Raw genomic sequence first — 21,227 nt, forward strand, 5'->3', positions numbered from 1 at the left:
TACACTGCCTAGCTTAGTTAATAATAGAAATCAGTCAAGAACTTATCGTAAGGGTAGAGAATGGGCCAAACTATTGAAAAACAGAACACACCTGATTTTCCCAGCACAGAATATTTTTGCCCCAACCAACTCGGTAGAGAAAAACTATCAAATCTACTGTAATTACATAAGTAGTACTCTAGATCAGATTATTCCCATAAAAAGGCTGAAAAACAGAAAGAAACCGTCGGCCCTTGGTATAGCGAGGAGCTAAGACTAATGCGAAAAAATCGCAAACAAGCAGAGAGGAAATGGAGAAGGTCGTATGCGGAATCAGATAAAGGCCTCGTATAAGGAAGCCATTTCCAAGTCCAAAGCGGAATACTATGCAAAAATTATTGTGCAAGCACCTAATAGTACAAGAACACTATTTGGTATTATAAAAGACCTAGCCAATCCTGTCTGTATGGGTAACAAGGTAACTGCAACACAGACTCTGTGATGATATCTCCACTCATTTTGAGGATAAAATTAATAAGATTGTTGGGGATCTAACTGTAAATAATAACAGTGGTCTGGAGGAGGAAAATGAGCTATCTCCGACACCCACTGCAGAGCAACAGACAGAGATACTGTTTGGTTGTCAGCTGACTGTCTTAGAGTGTTTCCAAACTCTTACTAAGGACACATTTAATAGCCTCTCCTATGGTGTATCCTCTGGCTCTCCACTAGATCCCCTCCCATATAGGATATGGTAAGAGTTCCAGTTGGAATTATTTCCGTGGCTGTAACACATATGCTGTCAGTCACTGGAAAATGGAACCGTCCCCGAAGCTTGGAAACAGGCAGTGGTGACTCCACTGCTTAAGAAGCCATCTTTGGACCCGACAAGCCCTCTGAGCTTTAGACCAATATCTCTTTAACCCTAGCCAGTAAAAATTCTGGAGAGGGCAGTCAGTAAATCCTTGTCCTTATTTCTAGAAGAAAACTACCTACTAGATAAGGACCAATTTGGATTTCGACCAGGACATGGAACCGAGACGGCTCTGATGACTGTTTTGGACAACCTGAGGATGCGGACTGACAATGGTAATTCATCTGTACTAGTATTGCTAGACATGTTGGCCGCATTCGACACAATGAACCACAAGACACTGCTTGAGAGATTATAGAACATAGGAGTAAGAGGGCTGGCGGTGAAGTGGCTGCAATCATATTTGATGGGCAGACAACAGGCAGTGACTATCCCGCTGTTTACATCCTCCAAGACTATTGTGTGTCATGGGGTGCCACAGGGCTCAGCAATAAGCCCCATTATGTTCATCTATCTGCGGCCCCTGATTCCTATTATCAAGTCTTTTGGAATAGATAGTCAACTATGCAGATGACACACAATTAGTGTTCTCTATGGAAGGAAACCAAGCAGTGTCGTTAGAAACCTTTCAGGAGTGCATGCGACAGACTTCCAATTGGCTGAGGACAAACTCCTTACAATTTCATGGTGGAAAAACAGAGGTTGTATACTGCTCTATGGCTAAAGTGTTGCGGCCTCTGCCATCTGAGTTTAGTTTCTCCCCTACGGATGTACCATTGGTCCCAGTGAAAACAGTACGTAATTTGGGAGTTCTAATTGACGATGTTCAAATGGAGTCACAAGCTAACAAGATAGTTAGCACCTGTTTCTTCCTGCTCAAAGCACTGTCAGATTCTCCCACTTTTACCAAGTGATACTAGACCCTTAGTAGTGAGGAGTATAATTCCAAGTAGATTGGATTACTGCAACTCGTTATTTTTGGGAGCTCCACAATTAGTGCTATTGAAGTTGCAGAGGATTCAGTCTAGAGTAGCCGAACTGTCATTAAATAGGCAGCGTAGGTCTTCCTCAAGGGCAGCATTAAAGGACCTCCATTGGTTGCCTGTCAAGGAGAGAATTCTATTTAAATTTCTCTGCACTGTGTTTAAAGCAGTACACGGGTTGGGCCCAATATCCATGCAGAAGAAATTCACCTGGTATAAGCCCGGGAGAAATCTCCGTTCTTCCAACGCATGTTTGGTAACTACTGCCAGATTCAAGAAACCTAGGACGGGCGGTAGAGCTTCTGGAATAGCCGCCTCACGAATCTGGAACACTCTCCCCCTGCATATGAGGCAGACTAAATTGTTACTCCCATTTAGAAAGTCTAAAGACATGACTCTTCCCTAGGGTTGAGTAATCTGAGCTCCTGGAAACGGTGGATAGGATATCTGTTCTGCCTAGTGTCAACAGGGCTAGTTGCAGTGCCAGGATACCCGCAGGGTGACAGTTTTGCGCTATATAAATTCAGATACAATACAATAAAATAAGCTACATAAACACTGTCCATAACGTCAATAGATCTACCTAAACACATATAAGGCCCCCCAATGAATAGCCAATAGGTCTCGCCTTTGGGACATTATAAGTGTTTAGTTATCCAGCACAATATCCTTCATTAAACAACATCAAATGTTGCATGGCTACTCACTTATAAGGTCCCAAAAGCGAGACCTATTGGCTATGCCAATGCTTGTGTTTTTTTTTTATTATAAAAAAGGCCCCGTTGTCTGACAATATGTCCCCAGCTTGCGCTGCATGAGGCGGCAGAAGAAACCGGCCTTAGCTGAGTGCCTGTGACTGCAGGGGCGGGGCTGGGCGGGACTTTGCTCGGCTGGTGTCCCGGGTTACGGCGCTTCTGTTGAGCCGCTCTGGGCCGTTGCTTAGCTGGGACGGCTGCTCGTCCGCTTCCTCAGGCCTAGGCTGGGAGCGGCATGGACCAGTCGCACCGCGCCTCGGTGCTGGCCGCCTCCTGCCTCAGCACCCCGGTGAACCCGCACACCCGCGCCCCCGTCACCCTGTACGAGCGGCAGCAAGAGGAGGAGAGGTGGCGGCGGCGGCGGGACAGAGGAGCAGCCCTGCACTGGGAGGAGGGCGACAGCCGCCGCGGAGCAAGGAACACCAAGGTACCTGGGGTTGGTTGACTCCACAGTGTTTCTGAAGAGCGCACGTCTTTGTGTAGACTTCCTGGGGTCCCTCGGGCAGAGAATTACAGCCGCGCTCTGTGTACGTACAAAGTACAGCACGTACCGAGGTTGTGATGCAGCGTGCAAGAGGGGACAGGGGAGGGGGCATCGTGCAAGCATTATCCATCCACGGTGCTGTGCCTGTCATCCCACTACTCTGCCAGAAAACCCTGCTGTGTACCAATTATCTGACATGTACACCAGTCCCCACTGTAGCCGATATCCCCAGTTAAGCCATCCTCCAGGCTTCTGGGCCAATCACTCACTACTCTGCTACTCACCTCCGTACACTCATCCACAGCTATACGAGTTCCCCAGTCACACTATTGCTGTCCAGGTGCTCCAGTACCTGTCACTTACCGCGTTTCTACACGTTCAGCGTTATGCCGGGCTCCTGACCAATCAACCCACCTGTCTTCTTCCATCGCTGTCACTTTAAACCAGCAACTGCTCTTTACCCACCGCTGTGCCAGCCGACCCTCCCTTGGTCCGCCGAGTAGCACTTGTTCTCCTGTACTCCCCCCAAACCCCCCCCCCTCCCCCCCCCACCCCCATCACGACAGCAGAGGAGCACGGGACAGCCCATGGACATCTTAAAAAGTTCGGGGGCCTTGGGCCAAATGTAATTTGGAGGCCCGTGTTCGGAACAGCTTTGGATTCTTGATCCAATATCAATTCTTTCATGCCCTCTTTGGCCAGGTCACTGAAAGTGCACAGGCACACTTGTCCATATTCTTAATGTGTTTACATTTAAGATTCAAGAATAGTGACCTATTTTACATTTTAGAATTTACAGGAGCGGCAGCTCACTAATATTATTGCAGATCATCTTTGTCACGCATTTCTCTTTTGTGATGTCCTGGTTTTATCTAAAAGAAAAAAAAACATGGATGTTGCATAGTGTTGAAAACCCAAAACATTTCTCTGCAAAATGTCTGTAATAGACTCCCACATATCAGCCACATTAAAATTAAATTAAAGGAAAACGCTGTTTAAGAATTATTCAAGGTCATCAAGGCAAGACTCTACAGAACACAGTAGCCTGTATCAGAGGGACCCCTGAAAGTCTGGGGTCTTTGGCCAGGGCCTACTATGCCCATGCCTTAAGAGCCTCTGGGACAGCCACTAAATCAAACACTGGTTCCCAGTCACTCAAGACTCTGAGGCAGATAATACCGCTGCGTTCACACTTTCTAAACATTGAACCCATCTTAGCGATGTTTCATTCCCTTCCCAACCACAACAAGCATTTGCAATGCAATCGGTCTCGCCTTTGGGACCATATATGTATTTAGCTATGCAGCACATTAGTCTGGGTGCTGAAACATCTACTGTTCTTTAACATAGAGGGAAGGTAACCACCAAACTGCCTGACACGCCTCTTATGGGAATACATGGAGAGAAATATTGCCTTTCAGCGGGTAATGGTATAGTCTAAAGCTCTGTTTTTAATATAAAATCAGGGCCTTTGGTGCTCATATCACTGAAAATACAAGATAAAAAAAAAAAATTATGGTCTACAGGTGCTCGTGGAAGACAGTTTCTATGGACTGGAATCTAGAGAATGCTAACGTGATTCTGGTATTTTACCGACCTCTGCGAGTCGTCTTCTATCAAGAAAGTTAAATAGAAGGAGTTTAACTAGCAGAAAGCATTTCTGGTATTTTACTGACCCCTGCTGGTCGTTTTCTATCAAGACAGTTAAATAGAGGCAGTTGAACACAAAAAAAGTCCCTAAGCGAAAGCAGACAAGTCCTAGGGCTGATCTCCAGAGCCCACAAAGTACAAACACATATAAGTATATACTAAAGTATATGCAAGAGGTCTCGAATGCTCGACCTAAAAAGGCTTGGCCGCCCTATGTTTGGTACCAGTGGTCTTACTTTGCTGCGTTTTGAAGTGCAATTCATAATTTGACATTCTCCTTTTCCTGCTTGAAGCACTCCGTGAACTATTTCTCGAGATCACAGTTAAAGAAGTTTTTCTGGGGAAACGCTCTGCTCCTCCTTTCACTGTTCACAAACTGTCTTGTACGGGATGGCGGAGACCACAAATCTGTCAGTCCAGCAGCCTAGCTCGGTTTTAGGTCTGGCTGGACAGCGCAGCTGTCTTTAGTCATCATTTGATTAATCTAAAGAAAGGGCTTTAAGATGCATACGAGGCGAGGGGCAGTGACTCCGCCCGATGTTGGTAATCAGAAGTACAAGTTTTGATTGGGCAGAAGTTGTGTGCTTCCACAAAAAGTGCTTGCCCTCCACGTAGTTGTGAACATTTTATTTGTCCAGCTCTGTGAGCCATGAGTAGTATGTCTTTGCTTGAACAGGATATTGTAATGCTATTAGTGCCAGCAGCACAGATGGGGGAAGGGCAGTCATTACCTTTAGACTTCAGAGTGCCCTTTTGTGTTTGATCTACAAGGTTGTTCAGGTGTGACATGACACCTTATTTGAACAACAAAAAAGATCCTTCAGTGTCCTACTGAGAGAGGGGCTCAGGCAGCACCCACATATTGATTCCCCCAAGTACAGGATTTGATTGGGTCGAATCTATGTACATTGATTACAAATACAGTCTGTACTGTACTTTTTGGCTTGTTGCAAGGTTTCTATGTGATACAGCAGGACTGAGTTGGTTATGGTGGCAAGTCAATGATCATGGCTATTTGCCTGATCTGTTTATTGTGAAATGTTAAAGGCGCTAGGCCTTACTTATTTATTGTGAAAAACATATGTTAGTTGTTGGGCATTTCGATGTGGATTGTTATTACTGTATATTAAAGCCTTCAGATAGATATTTTATTTAATGGAATCTCAGATTACTGTAGTAGACAGTGGTTTTGGTGTTTTTCACCCAGAGTGACAAACCATGGATACCAAAGGTTTGCTTTTTGAGAATCCTTGTTGGGTATCACTAGGAGAGTTTTGCTTAGCTAACTGTCATTTTGTTTTACCTTTCTAATTTTATAACTTTTTATCTGATGGTTGCTTTGTGGAAAAGCTTATGCTCAAAACTATATGTCCAAGTTGGTTATGGTGACAAGCTATAGGCCTGATTAGAACACTGGAAACATGTTGTCCAATGGCATAGGTCTGGCCTGCTTCATATGAAACATTATGACAAGGGTAGGTAGTCCAGCTTATTTATTGTGAAAACCGTATGTGAAACTCATTAAACCTTTAACACTTGGTTATTATCACATTGTGTTACAGGCTGTAGATGGGTATTTTGTTAGATGTAATCTTGTAGATCACTATCGTAGGCAAGGGTTTTGGCATTGGCCACCTACTCTGACATACTGTGATGATTCTTGTTAGACTGTTGAGAGGGTTTGTATATTGTTCCGCAAGTTGTATTTTTATACATGTTTGTAATTTTGTAACTCTATGCATGATATTTGCCAGTTTATGTGCACTTGAGTAGTCCAGCGCTGGGTAAGGTTTAAAGCCAGGTTTAAAGGATAAAAGTTTCATCTGTTCATTGGGACAAGACATGCCAGATCTCAAAAGTTTGATCTATTTATTATGAAACGTTGTGACAAAGCCAGTAGGCCTGACCTACATATTGTGAAAAGCATGTGTTAAAGACAATGAGCTTTTAAGGATAAATTGTTATTACACTGTGCTGAGGCCTGGAGGCAGGTATTTTGTTATATGGAATTGCACAGATTACTGTAGTAAGCAAGTGTTTTGGTGTTGGTGATCCACCCGAACAAACAGTGAAGCTAGAAGATTTGCAATACATCCATCCATGTTAGGCTCTTTTAGGAGAGATATTATTTTGCTTTGCCAACTGTAGTTTTGTATACATTTGTACTTTATGACTATATGCCGGATGATTGCCTTGTGGAAAGCTTACGCTTAGTACAAGGGTTTTGACTTGGTTGTGGTGACAAACTAATGATAAAGTCTACAAGCCTTATTGGTTTACTGGGAACAGTTATGTCAGATTCCTTAGGTGTAATCTGTTTATAATGAAAAGGCATGCCAAAGTAAGGAGGCCTTATGTATTGTGTTAGGCATGTGCTAGGGGCAATAGGCTTTTAAGGGTGAATTGTTATTACATTGTGCTAAATATAGGCAGGCATTTTGTAAAATGTAATCTTTCAAATTACTTTAGTAGGCACATTTTTTGGTTTTGGTGACCTACCTGAACAAACCATGGGGACAGACTATTTGTACAGGGACATCTTAAGGATTTTGGGGGCCCTGGGCCAAACATGTTTTGGGGGCCCCTGTTCAGAACAGCTTTGAATTTATGATCCAATATGAGCCCCTGTTTCCCATGCAGTTTCCGCTTCCCCAGCTGCATTAGCGATCCAGTTTGCATCATAGGCATTAGCCTATATATTCCCGATGTAAACGGACGCGCGCAGCTGACTGCGGTAGGATTTACTGTTTCCTGCCCTTAATACTTTTTAAAATGTATATGTGTGGCTGAATTACTCTTTGCTTTTTAACAATTTCTCCTACCTACAGGCACTTGCACTTGATTCTTCCTGCCTACACCTCCTTAGCTGCTCCGATTCACATCTCGCTTTTCCTCCAATCCTGGTCCACCGCCGCTGATACCCCGATTGTACAGAGGGTTGGGGCTACTATCGGGCTCCTCACTTCTGCCCACGCAGTTTCCGCTTCCTCAGCTGCTTTAGCGATCAAGTTTGCATCATAGGCATTAGCCTATATATACCCGATGCAAACGGATGTGTACAGCTGACGCGTGCCACTGGCGCGCTGACAGCTCACCAAAGGCAAGCCCGTCTGCGCCCTGAGGCGTCCTGGAGGCATCCGGCACGGGCCATGCTGCCCAGTTCCCCGCCGGTGAGTTTCTTCTTCTATATTACAATAGGGAAAAACTGCTTAGCCTTAGGCGGCTACACTTTTGTCAGTGTTCTGCAGCTGCTCCGAGCTTGGAGGTAGACGTTTGATGCAATAACTGCAACTAGTCTCTCCGCCAGCCCAGGAAACTCGCACCTCAGATCCTACCACGCAACAATAAGTGTAAAAACAATAAGAAAACAGAGGACTTTAAAGCTACCCTTTTAAATTGTCACTCTATGCAAAAGCATGAACCACACATTTATGACCTACTTTTAGACAAACAGCCTGATGTTTTATTTCTCACTGAGATCTGGCTGACTGAAAGCTACCAACCCTACTATCACCTCGGCCATCCTTACGGGTTATAAAATCCTTAGGAGGGACCAACCGAGTGGGAAGGGGGGCGGTGCCGCCATAATTTACAATCAAAAACTAGACTGCTCTTCGATCCCGATGGAAAACATCAAGGGTGCAGAGTCCTTAGGCTTCCGTTGTACCTTATCCCCCCATCATAGCATGGCTGTTTTTCTGATTAACAGACCTCCCGGTGCAATTAGACATTGTATTACCACGCTTAATACAGCCACCTCCTCCCTGGCCTTAAAATACAACAACTGCCTTATTCTGGGAGATTTCAATATACATATGGACAATGGAAAAGACCCTCAAACAATTTCCTTGTTGGAGACGCTACAGGCCTGCAACATGTTTCCATCTATTCCTTCGGCCACCCATGAGAAGGGCCATACCCCAGACCAAATTTTTCACAACTTTGACATATCAGTAAGCCTACCTCTTCCCATTAGCTTGTCTGACCACCTCCTATTAAAATTCATAATTCCCAACTCTGCCACAGCCCCTCGGGCTAACGCAGGGCATAGGGTCCCTAATTCCAGGACGTTCCATAAAATATCCATCCCGATGTTAGCAGACGCCCACGGTCGTTTCTCACCGGAGCTGTCTGGCTGCCCCAGCTCAGACGCCCTCTCAATAGATTCATGGCTCCGAACCAACATTGGTGCAGCGGTACTGGTCGTTTTCCGCTCCTCAAAGAGGTTGGCCCCACCAGCTCCATGGTTTAATGATCCCCTCAGATCTAGAAAAAGAAATTGTAGAAAATGAAACGGAAATGGCGTAAATCCTATCTACCTGAGGACAGGAAGGTGTATAAAGACATCTTATAAGCTCATTACATTCTCGTGAAGGCAGCCAAGAAAAACTTCTTTCAAACCAAGATAGAAAATGCCCAAAATAAGAGTAAGGAAATCTTTAGCATAGTTAAATCCTTTACCGCCCCGAAAGCTGTCACAAAGGAAGGGCCATGCACGGAAGAATGGTCTAAGTAAATAGCTCAATTCTTCCACAAAAAGATATCTGTGATCCAACAAGCCTTCACTAACATCTCAGAGGAAGAACTGACCTTCTACAGTAATTCTAATAGCAAATGTCACCCCTTGGATCCTCCATCTTTACTAGCTTTCCCTGAGTTTCAGCTTGAAGAGTCGCTGACCCTCCTCCAAAGCATTAAGTCTGGCTCTCCTACCAACCCATGTCCAGCGAATATCCTGAACCTATTAGCTCCCACCATAAACCCCATGGTAAACCAGCTCTTTAATGCTTCTCTTTCCTCAGGCAAAATGCCGAAATTAGGGAAGAATGCTAAGATTCTTCCACTGATAAAAAAGGCTAACGACAAACCGACTGACCCTGCCAACTACAGGCCAATCTCCCTTCTTCCGGCCCTCTCCAAAGTATTAGAAAAGCATGTAAACAAGGTCCTCCATAAACACATTGAAGATGGGAAGCTCCTTTATGAGTACCAATTCGGTTTTAGGGCTAATTACAGTACGGAGTCCGCTCTGCTGGAAGTGACTGAATTTCTCAAGGCTAAGCTGGACCAGGGAGGCAAGGCTGTTCTGATACTGCTCGATCTGTCGGCGGCCTTCGATACGGTCCCACATGAGAGGCTCCTGGAAAGACTTGCTAACATCGGCCGGGGGGACCACCTTAACATGGATGTCATCCTTCTTGGCAAATAGATCTCAGGACATCTGGCTCCCCACTTTCTCATCCTGGGTTCCGGCCATGAATGTAGGTGTCCCTCAGGGCTCCATTCTCAGTCCTACCCTTTTTAATATATATCTATCCCCCCTTGCATTTCTGGTAGAGGAAGAGGGCACCAAAATTGTTTCCTATGCTGATGACACTCAGCTGTTTTTTACATGTGAAAAAGGAACCGACTTTGACGGGGCAATGATTAGGTCTTGCCTCACAAAGGTTTTTAACTGGCTAAAGTGCAATCCTGACAAAACTGAAGTTGTTTTCTTTGGTGATCCAGAAACTCCTGACTGGAGCTCTTGGTGGCCAAAAGATCTGCCGCCCTGCCTGCGGAAAAGGAGAAAGTCAAAAACGTAGGAATTGTCATAGACAAGACACTCTTCATGCGCTTTCAAATCCAAAATCTAACTGGCGCCTGCTTTGGCATACGCCGGATGCTAAAACAATTCATGCCACTGTTACCGCTTGAGAGTAGAAAGATCGTGGTGCAGGCTCTGGTGACATCAAAGCTTGACTATGTCAACAGCTTGTACCTCGGACTTCCCAAATCCTTTATCCAGCACCTACAAGTGGTATAAAACACGGCGGCCAGAGCCATCCTGAGACCTAAACCCAGATCTAGTATGACCCCTATTCTTAAGTGTCTACACTGGCTCCGTATAAAAGAACGGATCGACTTCAAAGCGATGACCATCTTCTTTAAAGCTTTACACTGCTTAGGAGCCAGCTACCTAAATAAGCGAGTTAATCGCTACACAACATCTAGACCCCTAAGATCTTCCAATACCAACCTGGCCATCATGCCTAAAACTGGTGGCAGATCCCTCGCCTTTCTAGGCGCAAAATTGTGGAATAGACTTCCTGAGTCTCTGAGACTAACCACAGGTCTACTCTCTTTCAGGAAGAACTTAAAAACCTGGCTTTTTAATAAGTGATGGGTCTTTTACGCATGTTTTTCTTCTGCTGTCACACGCCAGGACACTATTCTGAGTAGCTGCGCGCTTTATTAAATACACTATTTCGTTTCATTTCATTAGGTCCCTGACAGTGCAAAGGAACACCCGTCCAAATTCTAAGGGCCTTATTTATGAGGCCTTGCTTCACTTTTATGCCGCCAGTGCGTCACTTTTTGTGACGCACCGGTAGCGTACAAAATGTGCCATGTTGCGCCCTATTTACAAAGTGACACATCTACGCAGATGCGACACTTTGTAAACCCCTGCACCACAATATACCTGCGCCAGGTATAATGTATGCAGGGTTGGTGTTCTCATAGAAGTGGTGCATTGAAATCTATGAGAACTCAGTGCGCCACTTCTTGGACGCCATTGCGTCAGTATCTTACACCTGCCTCACAGCAGGCGTATGACTGATGCAGGCCCTTTCACATGTAAATATGATGCATCCATCATGTCGCAAGGAGGGCGCACTAAGAAGTGATGCATCCCTGTTTTCACACAGCGATGCATCACTTCTCCATAAATAAGGCCCTAAATGTGTTTACATCTACTATTCAGGGATAGTTATGTGTGTTTTCAATATTGTAACACAGCAGCAGCTCATCAATATTACTCCAAATAATTTCTGTGACGCCCTCCCATTTCTCACATGTTAAGCCTTATTTTGATCTAAAAGAAACTTTTTTTAATGTATATTGCATGAAACCTAAACACAAAATTTTCTGCAAAATGGCTGTAGTAGACTCTCACACATCAGGTACATAAAAAATAAGTTAAAGGAAAACAGTATTTAAAACAATCTGTTTAAGAAATATTCAAGGTACTTGGGGCGAAACTCTGGAGAACGAAGCTGACTCTGTCAGGGGGCCCCCTGAAAGGCTGGGGCCCTGGGCCAGAGCCCACTTTGCCCCTGCATTAAAACGTCTCTGTATTTGTACTATGGTAATACTTATTATTAGACTGTAATATTAGGGATCTTGTATTGTTTTGACAACTTTGTTTTGTACATATTTGTAATTGTATTACAGTATACCAGATAGTTGCCTTGTAGGAAGGTTTATAAACCAACACAGTAGATCTTAGTTTATGGAGGCAAGCCTATGATAAAGGTTATATGCCTGATTGTTTACAATGACAAGTTACTATAATGGAGGTAGGTCTGACATATTGATTGTGAGAAGCATATCTTAAAGTCAATAGGCATTTACGGGTAGATTGTTATCACACTGTGTTAAAGCCTACAGACAGGTATTTTGTTACATGGGGTCTCACAGTTTACCATAGTATGTAATGGTTTTGGTGCTGGTTACCCCCTCTGACAAACCGTGGGTATAGAAGTGTTGTTCTGTCAGAATCCTTGTTACGCCCTCTTAGAAGCGATAGTATTTTGATTTGCCAACTGTAATTTTGTATACTGTAATTTTGTGTCTGTGCCTGATGGTTGCCTTGAAGGGAAGCTTATGCTTGGTACAGGCGTCCTCAGTTTGTTATGGTGATAAGCCATTGGTAACAGCTACAGGCCTGATTGTTTAATGAGATCATAGGTCTGATATGTTTATTATGAAATGTTATTATAAACGCTTAGGCCTGACTTTGATTGTGAAAAGCATATGCTAAAATCAATAGTCATTTAAGAGCAGATTGCTAGTTATCCGCAATTAAGCCGAAATATGGGTATTTCGTCAGATGAAATGTCACAGATTTTTTTAGGGAATCATTTTAATGCTGGCTACTGCCTTTGACAAACCCTAGGGGGAGATTTGCACTGTAACTCTTGCTAATATCTCTTCTTAGCTATCTGCCAGGATCCTGCAATACAAAAATCATTAAATAATAAATGCATCCATATATATAAATATATATCCATATAGATGTAAAGAGGACCTTTGGGTCAGCTTTGTTCTGCCAATGGTCTGTCCACTCATCATTTACACTCCAATTCATTCCATGACAGCAAACTGCATGGGGTAATGGTTCAGTCCCCATCAGTCATTTGCACTCTCCCCCTGTGAATGATGGCATTTTCTTGTCGCTTCCTGTGAATGATGGCATTTTCTGGTCGCTTGTACTTCAACTTGAAAATGAGTACGTGTCAGGGCTCGTTGGCCAGTCATTTCGTTTTTGAATTTTCTTCTTTTATAGTTCCTATTCATTTCTTTGCTTCATCTTTTTATTTTAGTGTTTCTGGAGAGGGTGTTACAGCTCTCCAGGCACTGCTAACAGGTCACTTGCTTGCCGCCCATTTTCTCTGCGGTGTGCTGCATCCCACAAGGCCACTTCCTCGAAACCAGGAGAATATTACGGAATGCTGTTGTCCATACTGTATCATTGTTTTACCATTACAAGATGCTACTAAATGTGGTGGGCGTGCTGAATCTTTAAAACCGTGATGGACTATTTACTATACCTTTGCAAGATGGACACACGCTATGTTTAGTTTTGTTATTTCAAGCATATGCCTGTCTTGTTTAGACGTCAGCATGTCTTCATCTTTCTACTTATATTCTTTTATTTATCTTGCATCTACATCTTGCGTATGTTGAGTTTGTGTGTGTTTTATTATGGTTGTGTTAGAGTGTGAATGCAAGAATGAGTCTGAATGGATGCATGAGTGCAAAGATGAGTGACTGAGTGCATGTATGATGACTTACTGAGTGCCTAAACCCTCCATCATGATAACACAAAAGGCACTTTCATTCATTAGCCAGACGTATTGGCATTGCCAATGCTTGATTTATTTCTCTGCTGTGAGTTTCTATGTAACTTGGAGAAGCGGGTCGAAACCCAGTCCAATGCAAGAGACTATTCTTTAGTTTGTATAAAAGTGACCTCAGTTATTCGTATTGCTCTGAGACTTTTGTGATGTAAATATGCATTTGTTGGTATTATTAAGCACCTGTTATATTGTAATCGGGTCCAAACACAATTTTAGGTGTACAAGAACAGATGCAGTAAGCAAGTCCAAGTCTATTCGGATGCAATTTACAAAACTTTCATTGTCGGAGCTAAAACGCATTGTTTCACAATACAATATCGACAGAGGTTGTTCAATGCAACAAGCACACACAGGGTAGATGTGAAAGTGCATGGTGGAGTTCCATTGGTGCCAGTGGCAGGTAGATGTCCTACACTATTTCATAGGCAGTCACCGCAATAGACTGGCGATTCCTGCCCTCTTAAACCAGCTTGTACAGTTTTGCCTATTATTATTGAATACTTTAGACCAAAATAATTTTGAGGGCACGAAAAAGTATTTTCCTTTCAAATGTATTCCTTCCGCTTTATTTTGAGATCAGGCCAACATGTGTTTCGCAATACATCTTTCTTCTTCAGGACATCAATTTTTTTTTGTCCAATTCTATAAAAATATTAAAAAGCTACATTAGTATTTTAGAATACAATATCTACCTCCATTTAATACATGTCAAATCTATTCCTGCGTATTTCTAACGGAAACATTATAATTATTTCTATTGTTAACACATAATTTCCATATACACCTATACTGTTTATAACACCTGAAATGTATTCTTCCACATTCTTTGTGAAATGTTTTCTTCCACATCAATTACCCCAACAACGCCAACACAGCCAACCTAGTCGAGAGCATGAACAACCTAGGCCTCACCCAACGAGCCACCGACCCCACACACATTGCTGGGCACACACTGGACGCCATCTTCACAGCCAGCAACAGAATCCGGTACAGCCATGCCTCCGAAATCACATGGTCAGACCACTCAATCGTCCACTTGCTCATCAGTTCCACCCTCGACACCTCCAACCAGACAAGCACCGTCCACAGGAGCTCGAACAAGGTAACCAAAAATCTTTGGACCAACACTCACTGCTTCCACCCCTGATGCCGCCTCCACCCTCGAGGTGGCCGTCAAAAACTTCATCTCATGGATCACCAAATGCGCCAATATAGTTGCCCCTCTCAAACCCGTCAAATTGGGCAGACTCACCAAACACACCAGCTGGTTCACCCCGGAACTTAAATCCACCAAATGCACCTGCAAAGGACTAGAAAGGATCTGGTGCACCAGCAAGAAGCCTAACGATCGAGCCAACTTCAAACTGGCTCACAACAAATACTACTTACTGCTGGAGAAAGCAAAAAAGGACTCCCTGAACAGCCGCTTCGAAGCCAGCTCCAACCACAGCAAGGAACTCTTCAGCATCATCGAAGAGTTCTGTCACTCCCTAGCATCCGAGAACACCATCACCCCCTCTCAGGAGCTCTGCGACACCTTTGCAGTCTTCTTTCACAGCAAAATCTCCACCATCTACCAACACTTCATCCCCCCCCCCCCACCCAACCAACCACCCATTATCAGCATCCACAGCCTCCTCAATCTAACCAACTCAAACCCAAGGATCACAATGTGGGATCATCTCATCACTCAAACCACCACCACTATCATGAGCTCCATTCACTCTGGAGCACTCCAGGACCCCTGCCTCCACCACATGTTCAACAGGGGGAACAACACCATCAGCAAGGAATGCACCTCAATCCTCACCGCATCCATCTCCTCTGCCTCCTTCTCAGTGGAATTGAAACATGTGGCAGTCAAGCCACTCCTCAGAAAACCTTCCGCAGACCCAGAGGTGCTGAAGAACTACCAGCCCATCTCCCTGTTCCCTTTCCTTGCCAAAGCTCTGGAAAAGACAATCAACTAGCAACTTGCAGACTACCTTGAGAACAACGACTTTGATCACGATCACAGCACAGAGACCACCCTACTTGCAGCCACCGACGACATCAGGTCTCCCCTAGACCAGAGAGAAACTGCAGCCCTAATCTTCCTTGACCTCTCAGCAGCCTTCAACACCGTGTCTCACTACATCATCTTAAAAAGGCTCCACCAGATAGAAATGCAAGGGGAAGCCTCAAATCAATCACATCTCTCCTCACTGGAAGAACCCAGAGCATCTGCCTTCCACCCTACACCTCTGGCCCAAAGAACATCATCTGTGGCATTCCTCAAGGGGCCTCACTGAGCCCAACACTGTTCAGCACATACATGGCCCCTCTGGCAAGCCTGGTCAGATCCCTCAGCATGAACAGCATATCATACGCTGATGACAATCAGCTCTTCCTTCCCATATCCGCAGACCCCACAAACACCAAAGTCATGACCACTGGATGCAAAACAACTGCCTCAAACTCAACACCGACAAAACGTAGGTACTCATCTTTGGAAGCAACACATCCCAGTGGGGCGACTCCTGGTGGCCAGCTGAGCTCGGCATCCCTCAACACCCTCAGAACACGCTAGGAACCTCGGCATCATACTTGACAGAAATCTCACCATGAAAAAACAGATAAACGCAATGTCCTCAGCCTGCTTTCTCACTCTTCAGAAAATCTTTAAGTGACTCCCCATCAGCACCAGACGCACCATCACTCAGGCCCTCGTCACCAGCCGCCTGGACTACGGCAACACCCTCTATATTGGGCTCACCTCTCAGCTGCTGAACAGACTTCAGACCATCCAGAAAGCAGCTACCAGGCTTGTCCTCGACCTCCCAAGGCAAACCCACATGACCCCTCACCTCAGAACACTCCACTGGCTCCCTGTGTACAAGAGGTGCAAGTTCAATTTGCTGACTCTCGCTTACAAGGCCCTACACAATGAAGGACCAGCCTACATCAACCACAGGCTGAACTTCCACTAACCCATCAGACATCTGCACTCCGCATCACCCACACTCCCCGCTTCCGCTGAAGCGGGAGCGGTGGCCACGCCTACTCCCACCTGGCTGCCAAGACCTGGAACTGCCTCCATCTCCAGACCCCCATCCCTGCAGGAGTTCAGAAGCTGGCTAAAAACCTGGCTGTTCAATTGACCAGGCCCAGCAGCAGCTACCCCCAGCGCCTAGATACCGTCACAGGTGATGAGCAGCGCTTTACAAATCCGAATTGATTGGTTCAATTGATTGTTTCTTCATTGTACACCATTACATTTATTATCATTTTAAAAATCTCTCTATTGTGAATCTTAATCAATCCTGACAATATATAATACCACCTCATTCATCTGAAATTCTTTCATAACTCCCCCCTACAATTGTACAGCTTAGTATATATCTTTAAGTACCTTTTCAGAATTACAATTTGTATAATTTAATTGACATTCTTGTAGCATTCTTCACAATTCCATAGCTTCTCATTACCAAATTGAACAAAGTATTCTTTCCATAACTATCTCATACCAAGCGTTCCCAATCATCTTTTAAATCTAGTTCTTTCAACCCCACTGCATTTGTTGACACGATAAATTACACTTCAACTAACCAGAGACATAATACCTTCAACGCCTCCACACTCACTGCAGTCTTATGTTAGAAGACCATACATTTATACTTATGTAGGAAAAACAACACAATTTGACTCTCTTCATGGTAATATATCAATTATCAGAACGCTATTCGAAATCACAAACTTTCCACTCACCCACTTGTAAAGCAATCAACTCAAATACTTTTATCTGTGCTCCAGTGAAACTCAGATCTGTCTAAAATAGTACAATTTATGGTCCATTCCATATCACTGCAAAAACATAACGGGCCGACATCAAAACTCTTTACCAGCATTTCTATCTATAAATGTCTAAACTGGACAAAGCTGTAACACTACTAAATGGAGATAGCTGGGTTATTCTAAAATATTTATGTAGCTTTTTAATGTTTTTATGGTTTTCTATAATTGCTTAACAATAATTGAGGGCATGAAGAAGCGAGATGTTGCATAATACACGTTAGCCTGATCTCAAAATAAAATGCAAGGAATGCATTTGAAAGGAAAATATTTTTCGTGCCTCCCCCCCCCCCCCCCCCCCCCAAATTATTTTTGTCTGAAGCAGGAGGGTAATGTCACTCTACAGGAGTTCAGTGTGCCCTTCCTTCTATCAAGCCTTGTTTTACTTTAATTCCAGATTTGCTTTGAAATGCTAAATAATTATTAAATGTGTTTAGTACTTCTCCTCCATTCCTCCACAACTACATGAATGCACTGAAACCTCTTAGTGGGGCAGATCTATGCCATGATATGACCACTACTGGTATCCGCTTGGTCCTTTCATTTGTCATTTAATCTTAGGCATGAAGAGTTGTTTGTTTAAGGACAGCTGTCTTTCTCAAATGGGGTTAATCTCGGTCCATTGGATCAGTGAGGTCTTTGAAGTTCAGAGCCACTTTAGTCCAGCTGGAACAATTCACACTTTCCTAGGCCTATTCTCATGTCATTGACTCAGAACCGCAAGAGGAGGGAGAATGCGTTTTACCATCTGGCCTACAGAGTGTTCGGTGGGATCTCATCAAACAGCCAGATTATGCAGTTTTTTTCACTGGCTATTTTTCTAATTTAAGGGCTGAAGCCGAGATGCCATTTTATATTAGAGAATAATTTGAAGGCTCCTCTTCATGCTTCAAATTCTCTCGAATAGAGGATTATCAAGTCAGAATTTCTAAAAGGAAAAAAATCGAACTCGAATATATTAATAGAAACATCTTATTCTGGCTCATACCTTTTTGAAGTCTCCTTTCAAATTCCTGGACCTCTACAATTTTTTTGACCAGATTGTGGTAGGATTTGGCTAGTTCAATTTGGCAATACTTTAGATGTCATTTAGATTTTGTTTTCCAAAACCGAGGACCGTAGTTTCTGAAATTTTAAAGTCCATGCCTTTGTCAGCTTGTGATATCTCAACTTGAGCCAAGTAATTTTACAGTTTCATTGCTGCGGAGCTCAGAAGCAAATTATCTGCATAAGAAAGCAAGTTTACAGAGAACTGTAGTGCAACTCCTATTGACTATGTGGAGTGAAGACATTTTCATACAAACTGTCGTTTGCCATGTGTTGTATATGCGTTACAAAACCATTTATTAGGTCTCGCCTGGCTATCGCGTAAGCGATCGCTCAGCGAGACTTATGTAGGGGCTTCAGAAAATGCTCCCAAAGGCTTCCCAGGCGGATCGGGTGGCGGTTACGCGCACAACCACGCACATTCCATTTGCCACCAGCTACTTCCTGCGCGTGCGCCGCCTCACACATTCAGAGAGATTTAGTAAGGGGCACAAGACCGTAGGAATGCGGTTTATGGCCAGTGCATGTGAGGCATTCAAGCGCGAAGCTGGCATCGGACTAGAAAGCAGCAGACTGCTTTCGCCAGCGCGCGCTCGGCCTCACTTCCTGCATCCCCTCTTACAACAATTAACTTTAGTTATAACTCACACCTCATATGCTCGTTCCCTCCCACCCTTCCTTTGATGTCCGCTTTTCTTGTTGTTTACAAACCACGCCACACACTGCTGCACGCCACACACTGCTGCACGCCACACACTGCTGCACGCCACACACTGCTGCACGCCTCACACTGCTGCACGCCTCACACTGCTGCACGCCTCACACTGCTGCACGCCTCACACTGCTACACGAAACAATGCTGCACGCCTCATACTGCTGCACGCCACACACTGCTGCACGCCGCACACTGCTGCACGCCGCACACTGCTGCACGCCGCACACTGCTGCACGCCGCACACTGCTGCACGCCGCTACACGCCACACACTGCTGCACACCGCACACTGCTGCACGCCGCACACTGCTGCACTCCGCACACTGCTGCACGACGCACACTGCTACACGACGCACACTGCTACACGAAACACTGCTGCACGCCGCACACTGCTGCACGCCACACACTGCTGCATGCCGCTACACGCCACACACTGCTGCACACCGCACACTGCTGCACACCGCACACTGCTGCACACCGCACACTGCTGCACGCCGCACACTGCTACACGACGCACACTGCTACACGAAACACTGCTGCACGCCACACACTGCTGCACGCCTCATACTGCTGCACGCCACACACTGCTGCACGCCGCACACTGCTGCACGCCGCACACTGCTGCATGCCGCTGCACGCCACACGCCGCACACTGCTGCACGCCGCACACTGCTACACGCCTCATACTGCTGCACGCCTCATACTGCTGCACGCCGCACACTGCTGCACGCCGCACACTGTTACACGAAACACTGCTGCATGCCACACACTGCTGCACGCCGCACAATGCTACACGAAACACTGCTGCATGCCGCACACTGCTGCATGCCACACACTGCTGCAAACTGCTGCATTACTCACTGCTGCATGACACTGCTGCACGCAGCACACTGCTGCACGCCGCACACTGCTGCATGCTGCTGCACGCCACAGTGCTGCATGCCTCACACTGCTACACGAAACACTGCTGCACGCAGCACACTGCTGCACGCCGCTGCACGCCACACAGTGCTGCATGCCTCACACTGCTACACGAAACACTGCTGCATGCCGCACACTGCTGCACGCCGCACACTGCTGCACACCGCACACTGCTGCACGCCTCACACTGCTGCACGCCTCACACTGCTGCACACCGCACACTGCTGCACGCCGCACACTGCTTTTATGCGAGTTTATGCTACTGACATTGTAAATGACAATGCCTTTTATTTGTTTTAAAACCAAAACATAAATAAAAGGCATTGTAATTTTACAATGCCAATAGCTCAAACTCTTATAAATGCGAGACCTATTGCATTGCAAATGCTTGTCCTTTTTGGCTATCACCACCATCTGAGGAAGCCAAAGAAGTCCCAGTAGTGGAAACTCCTGTTAACTAGAGAGGGCGCACAGTTAAAAGCCCCTCCGCCCCACAAACTCTCTTTAGGAACTGCAACCACGGTTTTCTCTTTCTTATGAGTTGCAACACAAGCCACACTTCATGTAATTTCACGTTGTTTGTTTTTGTCAGCCGTTTTGTGTGCCGAATTTTATGCAGTGGTTGTGACGATTTGAAGTTATTCTGAGGTTGGGAGGGTTCTGGCTGGGGTGTATGGGAGGGAGTCAGCAAACTTTTTGTTTGATTAATTGGGCATCGGAAGTATTGCTCATCAAGAGCACACACAAGGCTGCATGCAACAATCCAGGTCACATATGCAGGTTAATACTGTGTAGAATAAGAGTAAACGTTTGTGAAGAAGTGTGAAAAGTCCCAGCAGCGGCTTTTCCTACATTCGCAGTAGTGCTCAGTATTTTAGTGGTGTCATTAAAAAACTGATGCAACTCATGATGCTTGGAACTCATTAGACTTAACAAAGGTCTTTTTTAGTAAACCTCTCAGAACTAATCGCTAATTATACAGTCCAAAACCACAAATCCCTTCCGATGGGTCGGGTACAAAAAAACGCGCAATTTGCAACTCAATTGAAACATACAAGATAAAATATTCAGGAACCATGATTTATTGTTGCACAGTGTATAAACTCAAATCATGTTAAATGCCACAAACTTTTTAAAATTCTATTCA

At 44.9% G+C, this 21,227-nt stretch overlaps 1 protein-coding gene across 5 annotated transcripts in view; it reads left to right on the plus strand.

The window, feature by feature from the left end:
* The first annotated feature begins 2,658 nt into the window (after positions 1-2,658).
* Positions 2,659-21,227, plus strand: part of FAM161A (FAM161 centrosomal protein A) — a 103,360-nt gene continuing 84,791 nt past the window's right edge. For 2 of the 5 annotated variants that reach the window (XM_085612583.1, XM_085612582.1), the window contains exon 1: positions 2,659-2,958. In XM_085612583.1, the coding sequence (XP_085468709.1) occupies positions 2,767-2,958 (192 nt within the window). In that variant the 5' untranslated portion in view covers positions 2,659-2,766. The remainder of the gene's footprint in view (positions 2,959-21,227) is intronic. The other 3 variants (XM_085612581.1, XM_085612585.1, XM_085612584.1) reach the window with 3 other exon arrangements.

This window comes from Triturus cristatus, chromosome 6 (assembly GCF_964204655.1).
Source record: "Triturus cristatus chromosome 6, aTriCri1.1, whole genome shotgun sequence".
NCBI classification, from domain to species: Eukaryota; Metazoa; Chordata; class Amphibia; order Caudata; family Salamandridae; genus Triturus; species Triturus cristatus.